Source organism: Ictidomys tridecemlineatus, chromosome 9 (genome assembly GCF_052094955.1).
Source record: "Ictidomys tridecemlineatus isolate mIctTri1 chromosome 9, mIctTri1.hap1, whole genome shotgun sequence".
Lineage (NCBI taxonomy): Eukaryota > Metazoa > Chordata > Mammalia > Rodentia > Sciuridae > Ictidomys > Ictidomys tridecemlineatus.
In genome coordinates this window covers 51950411-51969808 of record NC_135485.1, presented here as the reverse complement: position 1 = coordinate 51969808, position 19398 = coordinate 51950411, and the positions used below count along the sequence as shown (strand labels likewise).

The window sequence follows — 19398 nt, the reverse complement described above, 5'->3', positions numbered from 1 at the left end:
ACATATAAATAACCCAAAGATATTATTACTCAAGTACATGTATCATTCCAATGCAGTAAAAATGCTGATTATGGATCAGTATAGTTCTGGACATGTACAGGATTGTTAGGATCATTAGAATTATGTATAAGAAATTCCAAACCATAATATTAATCTTCTGAATGCTAGTGTTTGTGCATCTCCAGTTTTTATGAGGTATTATAGAGGAAAACTTGGGAAACTCTCACAAATTATAAAGTAAGAAATGAAATACTATAGAGAGAGGAATTATAAAAATGTAAAAAACCCTATGCACAGGTAACTTTACTTCTGAACTCACAAGGACCAAAATAAGTAATAATAATTCAAAACTAAAAAATCATCCAGATAACCTACCTGGAATAAAATCAAGTGAAGTACTATAACAATAGGTATAGTTAAACACTAGCTATAATGTTTAACAAAAAATTTAACATTAGTAATGAATAAAATTATAAATTAAGAGTCTACATATAATAATTTCTAACATCGTCTCTTGAATTACTATTTAATGGCTCTATGTCATTTCTTACACACACACACACACACACACACACTTATTTCTACAAGTAAGCCGAATGGAGCCTTCTATGTCATTACACAATCTCTTTCCAAAAAAAGTGAGTGACTGGGTCAATTTAAAAGTATCCATAACTCCCAAATTTAATAATACATGCTTTTCTCTTTTTTTACATAGCAATAATTTCTCTGCTTTCCTACATTTTTATTGGTTCATTTGAGCATACATAATGATGAGAACTGATGCTACATATTCATACATGTACACAATATAACAGAATAATTTGGCCAATACAACTTCCCAGGAATTTCCCTTCCCTTCCCACCTCCCTCCCATTGGTCCCTTTCTCCACTGATCTCCCTTTTATTTCCATGAGATCTACACTCATTTTTTTTCCATTTTTCCTCTCTAGCTTGCAAATATGAGAGAAAATATACAACTCATGACTTTCTTAGTTTGACTTATTTCATGTAAAAGACTCTAATTCCATTCATATTTCTTGTAAAATGACATAATTTTATTTGTTATTTTGGCTGAATAAAACTCCATTGTGTATATTTACCACATTTTCTTTATTCAGTCATCCATTGGCAGGCACCTATGCTGGTTCCATACTTTGTGTATTATGAGTTGTACTGCTATAAAATGGGTATGCATGTATCACTGTTATAAGATGACTTTAATTCTTTAGGGTATATACTGAGAAATGGTATACTGGGTGATATGATACTTACATGCTTACTCTTTGAAAACTATCCATAATTATTTCCATAGTGGTTGTACACATTTTCAATTCCTCCAATAGTGTAAAAATTTTTTTCTGCATATCCCCTCCAGCATTTATTTTTCTTTTTATTCTCAATGACTACTATTATGACTGGTGAAAGATAAAATCTCAGTGTAGTTTTCATTTCCCTTGTTTCTAATGATGTTGATCATTTTTTGTTTCTATATTTTTGTTGCCTATTTAAATTTATTCTTCTGAGAAGCATCTTTTTACTTCATTTTCTCTTTGATTATTTGGGTTGTTTTTTTTTTGGTGTAAAGTTTTGGGAATTCTTTATATACTCTAAATATTAATCATTTGTCACAATGTGTTATGCAAAGATTTTCTTCCATTTCATAAGTTATCTCTTCACAATTCTAATTGTTTTCTTTGCTGTTCAGAAGCTTTTTAATTTGATACCTTCCAATTTATCTACTCTTAGAATTATTTCCTGACCTTTAGGTGTTCTATTTGAGAAAGCCATTGCCTATGCCTATATGCTGGAGTGTTGACCCTACATTTTCTCCTAGGAGTTGTATAGTATTGGTTCTAATTTCTAGGTTTTTGATCCATTTTGAGTTGATTTTTGTGCAGGGTAAGAGATAAGAGTATAGTTTCATTTTTCTGCAATATACCCAGCAGCATTTATTTAAAAGGCAATCTTTTCTCCAATGTATGTTTTCGGCATGTGTGTGGTTTTCTCTGTGTTTTCTATACTATATTACTGGTCAATATGTCTTGTTATTCATGTCAGTACCAGGTAGTTTTTGTTAGTAGAGCTCTGTAGTATAATTTGACACCAGACATTGTGATGCCTCCAGCATTGCTTTTAGGATTATAATTGCTTTGACTATTATGGGTCTTTTATTCTTCCAGATGAATATTAGGATTATATTTTCTAGTTCTGTGAAGATTGTTATTGATATTTTCATGAAGATTACATATATATATATATATATATATATATATATATATATATATATAATGTATATTGCTTTGGATAGTTGGTGATTTTAATAATATTAATTTTACCTATTCATAAACATGGGGAGTCTTTCCATCTTATTTTATGTCTTCTATAATTTCAATCTTCAATTTTAGAGGTCTTTTAAATCTTTTGTTAGTTTTATTCCTAGGTATTTGTTGTTGTTGTTGTTCTTGTTTTGTTTTGAGGCTATTGTGAATGAAATAATTCTCTTGACTTTTTTCTCTGCAGATTCATTGTTGGTATATAAGAAAGCTATTGATTTTTGTATGTTGATTTTGTACTCAGCTACTTTGTCAAATTTGTTTATTAGCAATATCAGTCTTTTGTTGGAGTCATTTGGCTCTTCTAGATATAGGATCATATCATCTACAAACTAATAATTTGACTTCTTTCTTTCCTGTTTTCTCTCTCTTATTTATTTATCTTTCCTTGTTGCTATTTTACTGGTTTCGGAAATTGGTTTGTTCTTTTTCATGGGCCTTGAAATGAAAAAATAGGTTTATGTAGGATCTTCATGGTTTTATAATACAGGAAATCATAGCTATAAACTTTTCTTTTAGAAATTTCCTCAATCTGTGCCAGAGATTATATTACTATTCTCAGTTGAGTCTAAGAATTTTTAAAATTCTCCCTTAATTTTTTCTATAATCCATTTTTATACAATAGAGATTGTCAAATTTCCATATATTCATATAGTTTTTGTATGGTTCTGTCATGTTGATTTCAAATTTCATCCAATTATGATCTGGTAGAATATAATAAGTAATACCACTTGTTTTTTATTTGATGAGATTTGTTTTGTGGCCTTAAATATTGTATATTTTGGAGAAGGTTTTCTTGAGCTGCTGAGAATAAAGTATATTCAGATGTTGTTGAATGAAATGTTCTATAGATATCCATAAGTTCATTTGACTTATAATATTTTTCAGGTCCAAAGATTTCTTATTGATTCTATGTCTGGATGACCTATCAAAAGATGAGAGAATTGTGTTGAAATTTCCAAGAATTATTTTATTCAGGTCTAACCTAGGCTTCAATTTGACTATATCTGTTATGTAATTAGATGTATCCATGTTTATGACTTAAATATTTATAATTGTTATATCTTCTTGTTGGATTATTTACTTTACCAGTATGAAGTGACCAGCTTTGTCTCTTCTGATTAATTTTGGCTTGAAGTCTGTTTGTCAGATAAGAGTAGATAATCCTGCTTATTTTCTGATTCCATTTGCATTATGTATCAATTTTTATCTTGTTGCTTTTAGCCTATGGCTGTCTTTACCTGTAAGGTGTGTCATTTATGAACAACATATCATTGGGTTTGGTTTTATAATTCATTATTCCAGATTATATATTTTAATTAAAGAATTGAGATGATTTATATTCAAAGTCATTACAAAGAGATGTTTAATAATTCCTGTCATTTTGATTCATTTATATTTAATGTGGTCCTATTTCTCATTTGCTTAGCTACTCTTCCCATCAGATTTGTTCATTTGTGATCTTCAGGGTTTGTTTTTTATTTCTTCCATATGGACTCTTTCATTAAATAATTATTTTCATCATGGTTGCTTATTTTCTTTACTTTAGAACTGTCTGAATATTCAAAGCTGGCCACTTTTTCTTTTATATCTGATGTTCTGTTTTCACTATTGTTTACTGTAGTGTAAAGATTTTCATCTGAACTTTTGTTTGATTTATTTTATCTTTGACTTTCAAGATTTATGTTTGGTTCTTTTTCAATATTTCTATCTTGTTGAATTTTTCATTTATATTCTGTAATGATTTTTTTTATTCATTCAATCATTTTTCTGTGTTCTCTTGGAATTTATTGATTATTTTTATAATTCATTGATCATTTTAAAATATGATAATTTCATTGATTATAGTTTATAATAATTTACTTTTATAATTGTATACATGATGTTTTAAAAATTTCAATATCTTGGGCATCAGTTGTTGCTAAATTAGGAACTTTTAAGTGATTTCATGTTACCTTATTTTTACATAATTCTTGTAGTCTTGTGTTGGATTTTATGCATATTTGTCTTTTATGCTTTTTTAAAAAAAATTAGTTACAGATGGACACAATTCTTTTATTTAGTTATTTTTTTAATGTGGTACTAGGGATCAAACCCATAGCCTCATGTGTGGTAGGCAAGCACTCTACAACTGAGTCACAACCCCAGGCCTCTTCCATTTTTAAGGCATAATACTTACCTACTTAAAGAAAAATTCCAAAGTGTCCTGGAGTGATCTGGATTAACATTGTTTTACAAGTATGGTGTTCACAGCCTTTGAATTAATTCTCTCTATTTTTTCTGTGCAGTGGATTTCCATAGGTGGAAACCATGAACTCACCCCCAGCTGTTTCTATTTGAGGCCTTATCATTAGTTTGACTTTTTATCTCTATTATTCTCTGTATTAAAGTATAGTTAATGATTGAATGCCATTAATTTTCACGTGAAGCAAGATGAAGTATATTTTGGTTGAATTTATTTCAGCACTGCACTTCTCTGCCTCTAAACCTGTAGTGTCACTGTAGATATCCAGCTACTCACAGAATAAGGGGAAATAAACAATAACAACATTGGATACAAATAATATACAACATTAAAATAAATACCTGGATTCTATTATGACTTCTAAAATGTTAATTGCTACAAAAAAAACAGAAAAAGTGCATCAGCAGTTGCCAACAATGAAGCAGTGCATAAATATAAACTAAATCTGAAATTAAGACAAGAAACAGGTGTCAACTTTGTCATCCACAGAAGTAATGATTTCAACAACATTAATGGTGAAATCAAGAGTTGTATAAACCAATTAGTTTAAAGATGGCAAAATTATACTCAGTAAGAGGAAATATTGTGAGACAGGAAGATAGGGAAAAAAGTTTGAAATTTTAAAAAGTGAAGAGAGAGAATGAAGAAGAGGGAGCAGGTGAGAGTTATAAGGATGGAGGTGAAAATAAGAGAAATAAATAAATGGAGAGAAAAATAGAGAAAAGATTTTCACTATAACCAGGAGAATAAAAGAGAGATACAGAAACAAACAATTAAAAAAAATACAAAACAAAACAAATATATACAGAACAAAAAACACTAACTCTCAAAAGACAATGCAAGGAAAAATAGCTACATTTTAAAAATGCTGAATAAAAGAAAGAAATGTATATATGTCCATAAACCAATAAGTAATGGAAGAATACAAAAACACACAGAAATAATAAGAAAAAATAAAAATATACTTAATGATAAATGAAGGAATTATTTCCACTGAGGTGGCCCAAATAGTCAGAATGGATGGTTACTGACTATACTCAACTATATATCATTCCATTTATTTTTTAGCTATATAGTGAGAGTAAAAGCAAAGATTGGATTTTATTATCACCTTCCTCTTTTTGTGTTTCTCCCTGAGCTACCACTAGGAATAGCCTAAGACTGAAGGTGTTTGAAATAATTCTCAGCTTCCCTTCTTGCCAGTATGACGTAGGTTGGAATAGGAAAAGTGTCAGTTGGAGCTTTGTGTGAACAGACCAGACCTATGCACTCCTGGGGTGGGGTTGCTGCAGTGTTCTATGAGATGAGTTCTGATGGAGGAAACTTAGGTCTAATCAGACCTCAGAGGTTTTGTTTGGTACATACTCTGAAGAAATTGGATGGACACACAACTAGGCCCTGGCAGTTGCTTATCTCTGTAGGGAGTCTGAATCTCAGAAGCCTCCTAAGAATTCTACTCATTTCACAGGGGGAGCTGATCTTCCACACATTCTGTGTTCACCTGCACATCTTTCCTAGTCTCAGTCCCTGAACATTTCGACAAGTTCCTTGTTCAGATACTCACTCACTTCAGCTGGTCACAAGAGCCACCAGCTCAAAGGAAAAGCAAGTTGTGCTCCCCCTTTGCTTTTCTGACTTGAATCCCCTGGGGTAAAATCTTATCTATGCCTGTTTCACTCCCAGGTACTCTCTAGGCCACACAGTAGGCATTATAGCAGTGTTTGCTTAGATCTCCTCTTTCTGGCAAGAGAGACTGGAGAAAGGCCACCTCAAGATGAATCCACCTCATCTCTCCCCAGGCAGTAAATAAACACATTAAATCACAAGTGCTCAGTGGAGTCTCTGAATCAGCTAACTTCATGTTGCTTCTCTGATCTCAGGTTTTTTTCATATCAAATATCCAATGTTTTTCTCCCTTCATTTTTCATTTCTCTGTGGTAGACATCACCATTACTACTGATTTAGCTGCTTCCACAGTTTGGTTTCAATGTAATCTTCTTTGTTTAATAAAACCAAACTTCTGAGTCTCTGAGACACTCTGAATGTCCAGTATTGAATTTTAGTGAAATCCTTCTTTCACCCACCTCACTAAGAAGCAGTATTCTCACTGCTTGTATTTGGATCCTTGGAGCAACTAGAAAGGCAGCCTTCCTCTAATCTGACATCTTGTATCCCCTCCCTTTTCATCTTTTTTGATGGAGCAAATGTTTTATTCACAGGAAATGGAAGAATTTGTACAGAGTTCTGGAGAAAATGGTATTGTGGTATTTTCTCTGGGGTCGATGGTTTCTAACATGCCAGAAGAGAAAGCCAATGTGATTGCATTTGCCCTTGCACAGATTCCACAAAAGGTAAGCAAAAGTGTCCTCTTAGTGGCCAAATATGTAAAAAGTCTGTTCAACTTTATAAAGGGTTTGCTTATTGAAGCATCCTTTGTGAAACATAACCTATTGTGATCTCTCTAGTTCATCTCAGAAATCATGTTTTAAACAAAAATATGTGTGGTAATTCTAAAAAGTAGAGAGTGTTTAATTCATGTTAATATTAACATTGTGATCATAAAACAATTTTACAGGTCCATTGTAAAATTTAATTGTAAGGCTATCACAGGCATTTATTTATACAGGTACCACATTCGTCCCTGCTACTTCTTCCTTTTCCTTGCAGGATCCCTGAGGGCACTATATACATGGCTAATGTTATCAGAAAGCTATAAAAAGTTAACTCATAACTTGACCACCACAATAATGCTAAGCAGGTATTGAAGAAGGCTGAATTTTATCATGATTTTAGATACCCTAGGCAATCCCTTATTCCTTGCTTACTCTTATTTAAGAATAGTATTCTTGCCTAGATATTCTACTTCATCTTTGGCCCAGAACAATGGAGCCTTCCAATATGGACTGAATTTCTGAAACTGTAAGCCCAAAATAATCCCCTCCCCATTAAAAAAAACTAAAAATTTATTTAATAAACTGCTCCTGGAGTTTTGAGGAGAAAGGCTACCCAAATCATTGGGCCAAATTTCCTCTCAGTCACATGTATTTGTAGAAAAAGAAAAAAAAACAGCTTGCATTAGTGGACAGGATCCTGACAATGTCTGACAATTAGAGAAAGTGTAGAGATTAGTTCTGCTTTGAAATGGACTCTGTGCATTAGGAAATGAACCCCAAAGAACTTTGCTTCTAAAACATCAGACTAATACCTGATGAAGAAAGAAGAGAGTATAAGGAAGAGTCAAGCAGAAGCAAGCCTGGCATGCAGTGAAATTCAAAAGTTCCCACCTCCATAAAATGCTTTAATATTACAATTTCTAACATAACCACTCTTGTGGTCTTTGAATGTTTTGCATCTGCTCTGTAGTTTCCTATCTGATATAGGCTTCTCCTAATCACACAACTATTTTTCCTTCTGTAGACCTAAATTTACTTTGCTGCTCCCATTGCATTTAGAAGATATGAAATTATACTTAGAAATTATACTCCAGTTCATGAAGATTGCTTTTAATTTCCAGAGTCAGCTCCTTATTTTATTCCTAGACATAAAAACATCTTGGATATGTATAAGACTACTAACAAGATTTGTACTGCATCATTAAATGATTACACACAGATTTAAAACATTTAGCAACCTTACAATTTTGAACTTTATTTCAATATTCATGTAATTATTTGTAAGTTGCAAATGGGTTCTTCCTTTTAAAACTTAAAGAATTTCCAAATTCACCAATATTGATAGAAGTGTGGGTTAAGGTCCATAAGTACAAGTAAAAGGTTTCTTTTAGGTAGTGTTTAATAAAATTGAAGCCTAAAACAAGTTACATGTAATTCCTAGTTAGTATTAATTTATTTCTAACAGTAGCTGACTGCATTGGTTTGCTTTTATGTATAAAAAACAATGCAAACTGAAATAAGCATCTTAAACAATATATGTCCTGTCTTATCTATGTCATTCACAATAAATAAACATAATGATATTAATTTGGAAAATGAAATCTAGGATTAAAATGCATAAAACAAAATAGTTATGGAGTTTTAGTTTGTATTTTCATAATTCTCGTTACTTAAAATTGTATTATATTCTTATGTGTTAAATTTTGAACTAGATGATCAATTAAATTTTTAGAATGCAAACATGCTATAACATTAATCTTTAAATCATAGAATAAAGTACATTATTTACCAAACAGGTCATCTGGAGATATCAAGGCAAGAAGCCAGATAAATTAGGACCCAACACTCAAATATACAACTGGATCCCCCAGAATGACCTTCTTGGTAAGACTCTGAGATAAGTCCTAAAAGCATGAGTACCATCAATCTGGATGCTAAAAATTCAACAGGAAACATTTTATTCAATAATTGTTACTTAAAAAAATCAAACACAATGTTCAACTTCTTTTTAATTATTTTCCAGGCCCAGGGATGGTTTGAAAAAACAAAACAAAAAGCTATAATTTTAATATACACAGTCATTATATACAGAATCCAAGTTATCTTTATTTCTGGTGCAATTACCTCTGCAAGAATTTTTCACTGAGTTCCTGGATTGTCTCTCTGTGTTGTATGTCTTTCACTTATTCTTTCTTCTCCTGCAGGTGTATTTCAAATACCTTTGAAAATGGCAGCCAGTATTTTTTTTAATGGACAGTGACTCTTTATTTTCTCCAGAAATTGATGCACAATCTTTATTATGAAGTTCAAACACATTTTATAACGAAGTGTAGTCTCTCTTTTCTCTGAATTCAGTACCATCACCATCTTATTCCCTGATGCTTTGGACATGCTACATAGGAAACTTAGTGACTTCAGTATTTTAATGAGATAATATGCTAACATATCCTTCATGACCTTATTTTCCATAAGTGCATGTTGATTATTTTACTAAAAAATATTCTATTTTTCTACTTATTAATGTTGTATTCAATATTCAATTCTCAATCATGTTCTCTCTCTTTCATGTAGTTTTAGGTTAGCACTCTAGTGGACTAAGGTGCTTGTTCCTCTGAGATATGAAAAAAAATAATTAATGCAGGGTCATGTTTATAATAATTTGTCATATAAAATACACACTGATCCCTTTAATGTCTTATAATACACATTTCTCATTTTCTTTCTAAGATTTAAATTAATATTTTTTTCTGCCACTAAATCAATCCTAGGTCATCCAAAAACCAAAGCTTTTATAACTCATGGTGGAACCAATGGCATCTATGAGGGAATTTACCATGGGATCCCCATGGTGGGCATTCCTTTGTTTGCGGATCAAGCTGACAACATTGCTCATGTGAAGGCCAAGGGAGCAGCAATTAGATTGGAATACAGAACACTGACAAGTGCAGATCTTCTCAAGGCCTTGAGGATGGTCATTAATGACCCTTTGTGAGTACAACAAGTTTTACATTGGGTAGTATTCATAAAAGGAGTGTCTTTTCATCAATGAGTATAAATTTTAGCCCATTTTGAGGAGGGTAATTTTTTTAATTAATTAATTTATTTATATATGACACTTGAATTCATTACAATTCTTATTACACATATAGAGCACAACTTTGTATATCTTTGGTTGTATACATAATGTATCCACTCCAATTCATGTCTTCATACATGTACTTTGGATACCAATGATCATCACATTCCACCATCATGAATAACCCCATGCCCCCTCCCTTATCCTCCAACCTCTGCCCTATCTAGAGTTCGTCTATTCCTCCCATGCTTCCTCTTTCTTTCACACTATGAATCAGCCCTCTTATATCAAAGAAAACATTTGGTATTTGGTTTTTGGGGATTGGCAAACTTCCATGCAAATGTCATGATTTTATTCTCTTTGTTGCAGAGTAATATTTCATTGTGTATATATGACACATTGTTTTTATTATTTCATCTATTGAAGGGCATCTAGGTTGTTTCCACAGTTTAGCTATTGGGAATTGTGCTGTTATAAACATTGATGTGGCTGTGGAGGAGGGTAATTTTGAAAGAATCTAAAGATTCAACCCATATTAAATCTATTTTCAACCAGTTTAACCATTACTATTTCATAGTTATATAAAATTTAAAATATCATAAGTATTTCAAAGTTGCAATGATCTTATAAATTACATAGGTAAATGATTACTGCACCATTTCTACACATACACAAAATGTTTACCATATAGAGCCATTTGCAATGAGGATTTAATTTTTAAATATGACAGGATCGACACAAGAAAAGAATGATAAATTTATAGAGATAGGACATCCATACTTAAATCCATACTTAAAATTTCTGCAACCATAAATTATTTTACTCAAAAATTATTTCATGAGTATTAATATTTCCATAGATTCTAATGATGTATAACACACAATATACCATTTATATCTGAATTAAAATGTGTGAATTAAAATTCAAATACATTTGATGTTTCCATAGTTATAAAACTCTTAAATACTATAATTTTTGGAAATTTTATCACAACAAAGAAATGTGACAATGCATTGAAGTCATTTCTTATTGCCTCCTAGGCAAGGCAAACTCCATTTATTTTTTGTATCTATAGATCATCCTATTCTAAATATTTCACATAAAAAGATAATAAAAATTATGGTCTTTTTCAATGGTTTCTTTCACTAGTGTTGTTAGTTTTATCATAATTTGCCAAGGGTCAGCCTTTATTGTTTTTTATTGTTGAATAACTTTGTGCAGTTGGAAATATTCAAAGTAATTTATCAATTTATCAGTTTATAAAGGTTTCTATTTTCAATTTTGATTATTATGAACAATGTGTATAATTTGTATGAACATAAGTATTCATGTCTTCTGGTAATTTCTAGTTTTAGAACTATTAGGTCATATGATAATTTTATATGTATTAAGACCTGCCAAACTATTTTCCAAAGTAGTTGCAAAAATTTTTGCAGCATACAAGCAATATAAGAGAGTTCCAATATTCCCATATTATTCTTAGCATTTATTATCACCTGTTTATTTTATTGTAGCCATCCTAGCAAAAAGGATTGTAGCTCATTGTGGTCTTGATTTGCATTACATGATAGCTAAGGAGCATCATTTTATGTGCTTTTTGGTCATTCACTTATCTACAAGAAAGAAATGTTAGTTTCAACTGTTTGCTCACTTTTAATCAGGTTATTTATATTTTAACTATTGATTTTAATGAGTCTTATCAGGTATATGGTTTGCAAATATTTTCCAAATATTCCATATGGTTGATTTTTTTTTAACTTTGTGGTAATCTTAGAAGTACAATAAAACTTTCTTCATGATATTTGATAAAACAAAACTTTAATAATTAACCTTTTCCATACTGCAAAAGGAAATTATATGGAGTATATAGTTTCAAGGTAGAATGAATGTCTTCAACTCAATTCTCATTTCTCCTAATGCTAGTATAATGGTTTAAGGAAGGTATCACTTAAAGGACAAGTTCAAAACTACATTTCCAAGAAAAAAATCCTAACACAATGAATAATAAAAATACTCTGAGAGAAATTAATAAAGAATGGGAAAAGAGACATTAAATGATGTATATGTGAAAAAGAGAATACAGATTAAAACATCAGACATAAATATGAATATATTTGTTTTACATTATGTCCTAAAAGACTTTCATTTCCCTAACAATGTCTCCCCTTCTCCCCTGATCCCTTTCCCCTTGTATAATAGTCTTTCTGTTATTTTTATATCACCTACCCTGCCAGATTCCACATGTGAGGGGAAACATTAAATTTTTGTATTTCTGATTTTTTACTTATTTCACTTACTACTGAAATGTATACTTCCATCTATTTTCCTACAAATGACATATTTCCTTCTTTATGGTTCAAAAATACTCTCTCTCTCTCTCTCTCTCTCTCTCTCTCTCTCTCTCTCTCTCTCTTGGGTGTGTGTGTGTATGTGTGTGTGTGTGATATCACATTTTCTTTATCCATTCATCTGTTGATGGAAACCTGGGTTGTTTCTATAATTTGGTCACTGTAGAGTGTACCATGAAGAGAGAAATATTCAGGTATCTCTATAGTAAAATAACTTTAATTCCTTTCAGTATGTACCCACCAGTGGTATATCTTCATTATTTGGTAGTTCTATGTTTAATTTTTTTTTGCGGGAACTTCACCCTAATTTCTATGTTAGCTGCACTACTTCCCATTTCCACCAACAGTATATAAGTATTCCCTTTTTTCTGCATTTTTGCCAACAATTATTTTATTTGGATTCCTCATGATAATCATTCTGACTGGGCTGAGAAGGAATCTCAGAGTAGTTTTAATTTGCATTTTCTTGTTGGCTAAAATGTTGAAATGTTGAACATTTTTAAATATATTGGGTTATGGTCAGATTTTTTCCCCTGTGACCAAAATACTTGACAGGAAGAATTTAAATTACAGAAGGAAAATTTTTTTTAGATCATAATTTTAGAGGTTCAGTTCCCAAAGAGCCAATTCCATTGCTCTGGGCCTAAGATGAGGTAGAAAATCACAGCAAAACTCACCACAGAGGAAAGCTACTCAGCTCATGGGAACCAGGAATCAGAGAGAGAGAGAGAGAGAGAGAGAGAGAGAGAGAGAGAGAGAGAGAGAGAGAGAGAGAGAGAGAGAGAGAGAGAGAGAGAGAGAGAGAGAGAGAGAGAGAGAGAGAGAGAGAGAGAGAGAGAGAGAGAGAGAGAGAGAGAGAGAGAGATAAGGATCAGGGACAAATATAATGCCCAAGTTTATATCCCTAGTAATCTCCTTCTTCTAGCCACACCCTAGGAATAGTTACCACCAGGAATGCATTCACTTCCATTCAAATGAATTAATCTGCTGATGAGGCCGTAAATCTTATCATCTAATTATTTCACCTCTGAACATTTTTGCACTATCATATGAGCTATTGGGGGGATATCTTATATTCAATCCATAACGTGTCTTTTCAGTTCATTGGCCAATTTATTGATTGGTTTATTTGGAGAATATTTTGGTATTAGGCCTTTAGAATTCCTTATGTGGTTTGAATATTAATCCTGTCAAAAGAGGAGAGGGCAAAGTTTTTATCCTATTCTATAGGCTGCCTCTTCACTGTGCTGGTTGTTTTCTTTACTATGCAGAAGCATTTTAATTTGGTGAGTCACATTTTTTGATACTTCCTATAAGTTTCAGAAACATAGGAGTCCTATTCAGGAAGTCATGAACTGTGCCTATATCTTGAAGTGTTTCTTCTTGTTGGTTCAAAGTTTCAGGTCTTATACTCAGGTCATTTATCCATTTTGTATTCATTCTTGTAAAGGGTCAGAGTTAGGGATTAAGCTGCAATCTTCTACATATGGCTATTTAGTTTTATCAGCACCATTTTTAGAAAAGACTTTCTTTTCTCCAATGCATATTTTGGGCACCTTTCTCAAGAATCAGATGGCTATAGTTGTATGGGTTTATTTCTTGAACTTTTATAATATTTTATTGATCTGTGACTCTTTTTATCCCACACTATGTTATTTTTGTTACTATGGCTCTATATCTATTTTAAAATACGAATTCTGATAATTACAGCATTTCTCCTTATGTTCAGAATTGCATTGGATATATGGGGTCTTTGGGACTTCCATATAAATTTTATAATTTTCATTTTGGTTCTGTGAAGAATTCCATTGGTATTTTGACAGGAATTTTATTAAATCTGTAGATTGGTTTCAGCCACATGACTACTTCCACAGTATTCTTTCTGCTGATTCATGACTTTCCATCTCCTAGTATCTTCTTTCTTCAATATTCTATAAATTGTATTGTACAAAACTTACACTTCCTTGATTACATTTATTCCTACTGATTTTTCTTTGAAGGTATTGTTGAAAAATGTCTTTCTTATGTCTTTCTCACTGAGTTTTTTATTTGTATATTAAAAGAGCTATTGTGTTTTGTGTGGTGATTTGTCTACTGTTACTTTTCTGAGTTTGTATTTCATTACCAGATTTAAGTCTTCTAGTTGATTCTTAAAGATCTTCTAAGTGGCATTACATTTGACCTACAAATCCTATAATTTGATCCAATAGTGGGTACATAGGTGTCCTTACTTCACCATCCCTGCAAGTTAATTGTGATACTTCCAGGTGATCACTTAGGATATGCTCTGTTTTTCTTGTACTCTTGGGGGCTTATTTCAGAAAATGTAATATATTTTATGTTATTATGAAATACTTTGAAAACAACATAAAATAATAGAAGAAATGCCTAGGCCTGCTATGCTAATATGGCCAAGAAAGTACCTGTGAGGAGTGAAATGATGGCCAAGATCTTAGCCATGAGAAAGAAGCAAGACTGGAGTTATTGTATGAAAGGATGCTCAAGGAAAAGCAAGATGAGATTATAAAGTATAAAGGTGTCAAGGGAGAACACATTGGTGACACTGGAGAACAGGAAAAACACACATGTGCCTAAAACACTAAAAACTAGGAATGGACCCACAATATGATTCAGTTATCCCACTTCTCAGTATATATTCAAAAGATCTAAAATCAGTATACTATAGGAATTCAACTACATTGATATTTATAGTAGCACAGTTCACTGTAGCCAAGCTATGAAACCAGTGTAGGTACCCTTCAACAGATGAATGGATAAAGAAATTGTAGTGTATACACATAATTGGAGTATTGGTCCTAAAAGATAAAATTATAGCACTTGCCAGTAGATACATAGAACTGGAGACTCTCATGCCAAGTGAAACAAGCCTGGTGCAAAAAGCCAAAGGTCAAAATTGTCTCTCATATGAGCAAGTTAATCCAAAATAATGGGGTGCATCTGGGGAGAAAGGGAAAAAAGAAGAGAAAATTTTATCAAAAGAGAGGAAAGATCAATAGAGTAAACAAAGGATATTGAGGAGGAATAAGCAGGAACAGGAAAAGAGAAGAAGAGTGGAAAAAATCTGGCTAAAGTTTATGTGTACCTTTGTGGATATATCAAAGTGAGTCCCAATATCAATTATAAGCAAAAAAAACACTAATTAAAAAAAGTATAAATAAATTTCAGAAAGATCAGTATAGTAGAGAGAGTGAAGCAAGGGGAGGCTATGGGAAGAGAGGAGTGCTAGGGGCTGAGTTAGAGCAAGTTATATTTCTTGCTTTTCCTGCTAAGCATAAAACAACCTGTTTACCAGATGATCCCTGCTACACTGAAATCTTACACCTACTGAACCGCCGAAGTCTGGCTTGGCACAAATCAGGAGCCACTTGTCAAAAAGAAACTAACTTTATTTTTAGAACTACAAACGCCAAACAAAACAGCTCCAGGGAAAAACCCTCAGAGCCCAACTGCCACCACCGGCTTCCACAAGCCTCTCCTCCCACCAACCTCACCACCTCCCACAATCCTCCTGCTCTTGAGGCCGATTGGCTGGGTTGCATGGGTGGAGCCAAAGAAGTCCCCCAATGAGCAGCTCCGTGGAGGAGCCAATCAGCTAGATGTTGCTGGGGCCGCTGTGAGCCAATCATCAGCTGGCAGTCTGAATGGCAGGGAAACAGCCCAATGAACATCACTGCAGAGGAGCCAATCAGCTAGATGTTGCTGGGGCCACTGTGAGCCAATCATCAGCTGGCAGTCTGAAGCTTGCTGGCAGCTGGAAGTTTGCTGGGGCCCCTTTGGCTGTGGCTCTCAACATCTCCCCCTCTCTGTTTAAACAACAAGCATGTGGCTTAGGGACCGTGCCTGCCTTAGGTTGTCCAATACTACATATGGTCCTTACCCGTCTTTGGATGAGTTGACCTCAGGGCGTCAGCCTCCTGTCTTAGGTTGGTACCATTGTAATTGGATCTTACCCGTCTTTGACTACCGGTCCACTATACAGCCACACCTGTGGAGAGGTCTCAGCAGGGGGGGGGTGAGGTTCTTTGCCTCACCTCTGTTGACCCCCAAATTTTAGCTGAATGATCATGACAAGCAGCAGGGAGGAAGATATACCAAGTCAATTGACGGCTCCTTTTGGGAAAATTGTACCACCGATGATATCATCAGCAAAAATACCCCAACACTACCACAAGTCGCTGCACCAACAGATAGTTCACAATGCATACAAGTGACACATAGTTCTGTAAGCAGTTCAGTGCAAGTTCTGTAAGCAGTTCAGTGATGGCTATTGCAGAAACTGTAGATTAGTTTTATCTTTGTCTTCACCGGCACAGGGATGAAGATAGGAATTCTGGCAATAATGACTAAAGAAAAAATTAGGTAACATTCCAGAAGACACTAAAAGAAAACAATTTTCTTAACAATTTATATTATCTTCATCGGCACTGGGATGAAGATAGAAATTCTGGCAATAATGGCTAAAGAAAAAATTAGGTAACATTCCAGAAGGCACTAAAAGAAAACAATTTTCTTAACAATTTACATTATAGTGAAGAGAATTATTAAATATAATGAAAACGAAAGGTGAGAGTAAACAAACAGATCTGTTAACCTCCTTTTTTGTTTACATATTAAAACAATTCTTAACAGTTATTTACCCAATTTAAATTAAACCATTTAAATCACGTGAATAAAAAAAAATATTTGGATCCATCTTTTCATGAGCGCTCATCATATATGATATATGGAAATACGTACATTGGACATACGTACATTCAAACATATAACACAAAACACAAGTGTGCACACATAATATAATACATACAACACATAACATAATAGTAAAGGCCTTATAACTTTTTACAGGTAAAATCTCTATTGCAATGTTTAAAAACTCTATAGTCAAAAAAAAATAGAACTGATCAGCAAAACATTAACCTAGGTCTGTATGAGCTCAAAAAAATAAAATAGAACTTCATGATATGGGAAAGGGCAATAATAAAATAGATATTGAAAAAAGCATCCTGGTTCTGTCGCAGATGTAAGGATAGCCAAATTGGAGTTTTGGATATCAGCTATTATGGATTTGAGCCAATTCATCTTCTTTTTGGTCTGTAGAAATCGCTTTAGTTAATCTCTCTGGAATCCAAATCGGCTGCTGTTCTCCCTGTGGAAACACAAAAACAGACCCCCGACTCCAGACAATCACTGGGTCAGGATTTTAGTTAATCTCTCCGGAATCCAAATCAGCTGCTGTTCTCCCTGTGGAAACACACAAACAGGCCAGACAATCACTGGGTCAGAACCTTGGTTAATCTCTCTGGAATCCAAATCGGCTGCTGTTCTTCCTGTGGAAACACACAAACAGACCCCCGATTCCAGACAATTACTGGGTCAGGACCTTTCCATTGTCCTGTTAGAATATCTTTCCAAAGTACCTTGGGCTTATGTACATTTTTTGGACACATATGCCTTTCTGCAGCACTAAGTCCTGATGAATCCAAATTTAAAAAGTTTAGAGTAAAAAGGGTTATTTTAAGTTTATCTTTGGGGAATATATACCCCTTCCCAATTCCATCTTTTTGCTTTAATAAGTACATTTTAATAGTTTGATGAGCTCTTTCAACTATGCCTTGTCCCTGTGGATTGTATGGGATTCCTGTTATATGAGTAATGCCAAATGATGAGCAAAATTGTTTAAAAGAAGTAGACGTATAACCAGGGGCATTATCTGTTTTTAACTGTTTTGGAATGCCCACAGTGGCAAAATTTTGTAAGCAATGAGCTATAACATCTTTAGTTTTTTTGCCGGCATGAAGGGAGCCCATCAAAAATCCAGAAGAAGTATCAACTGTAACATGCAAATATTTTAATTTTCCAAATTCTGGCAAGTGTGTGACGTCCATCTGCCAAATATGGTTAGGCATCAATCCTCTAGGATTGACTCCAAGATTAACTTGTGGTAAAAAGGTCACACAATTTTGACATTGTTTTATTATTTGTCTAGCTTGTTCCTTAGTTATTTTAAAACGCTTTTGTAAAGTATTAGCATTGACATGGAATCTTTCATGAAAATTTATAGCTTCTTCTAGTGTAGAGAAAATATGTATGTCATGTGTAGTTTTATCTGCTAAATCATTGCCCAAACTAAGGGCTCCAGGCAATCCAGTATGTGCCCTGATATGTCCTATAAAGAATGGATCTTTTCTGTCCCAGATTAAACTTTGTATAGTGGAAAACAAAGAGAAAACAGTAGAAGAAGGGGAAATCCTACCAGCATCTTCAAGGGATACTATAGCATTAACTATATACTGGCTATCAGAAAATAAATTAAATACAGAATCTTTAAACATCACAAAAGTTTGTAAGACTGCATTAAGCTCTACCTTTTGAGCTGATTGTTTGGGTACTAAAAATGTAAAAGTTTGATCAGGTGTAACTATTGCTGCTGTACCATTATTTGACCCATCAGTGAATATATTTGGAGCATTCATGATAGGTGTTTTTCTTGTCATTTTTGGAAAAACTACAGGATGCAATGACCAAAAAGACAATAAAGGATTAGATGGTAAGTGGTTATCAAATGAAACATTAGATTTGCACATTATTATTGCCCAAGTATTTAACTCATTAGCTAATTCATCAATTTGATTCATAGTATATGGAGTAATAATTTTATGGGGAGAAATTCCAAACACTGCCTTTGCTGTTTTTATTCCTTTGAGTATTAATTGTCCTACAGCCTCAGGATACCTAGTAAGAATAGTGTTAGGAGAACAAGATAAATGTATCCATAATAATGGACCTTCTTGCCAAAATACTCCTGTAGGAATATTTTTTGTTGGTAATACAATAAATAATAAAGGCAAACTTATATCAATTCTATCCAAATGCATATTTTTCATATAGGTTTCAATAATTTTTAATGCCTTTCTTGCTTCAGGCGTTAACATTCGGGGTGAATTTGGATCTGATGGACCTTTTAGGATATCAAATAAAGGTC

At 33.1% G+C, this 19398-nt stretch overlaps 1 protein-coding gene across 1 annotated transcript in view; it reads left to right on the top strand.

The window, feature by feature from the left end:
• Positions 1-19398, top strand: part of LOC101975342 (UDP-glucuronosyltransferase 2B17) — a 31369-nt gene that overhangs the window by 6443 nt on the left and 5528 nt on the right. The window contains exons 3-5 of the mRNA XM_005333284.3: positions 6798-6929; positions 8768-8855; positions 9740-9959. Of these exons, the coding sequence (XP_005333341.2) occupies positions 6798-6929; positions 8768-8855; positions 9740-9959 (440 nt within the window). The remainder of the gene's footprint in view (positions 1-6797; positions 6930-8767; positions 8856-9739; positions 9960-19398) is intronic.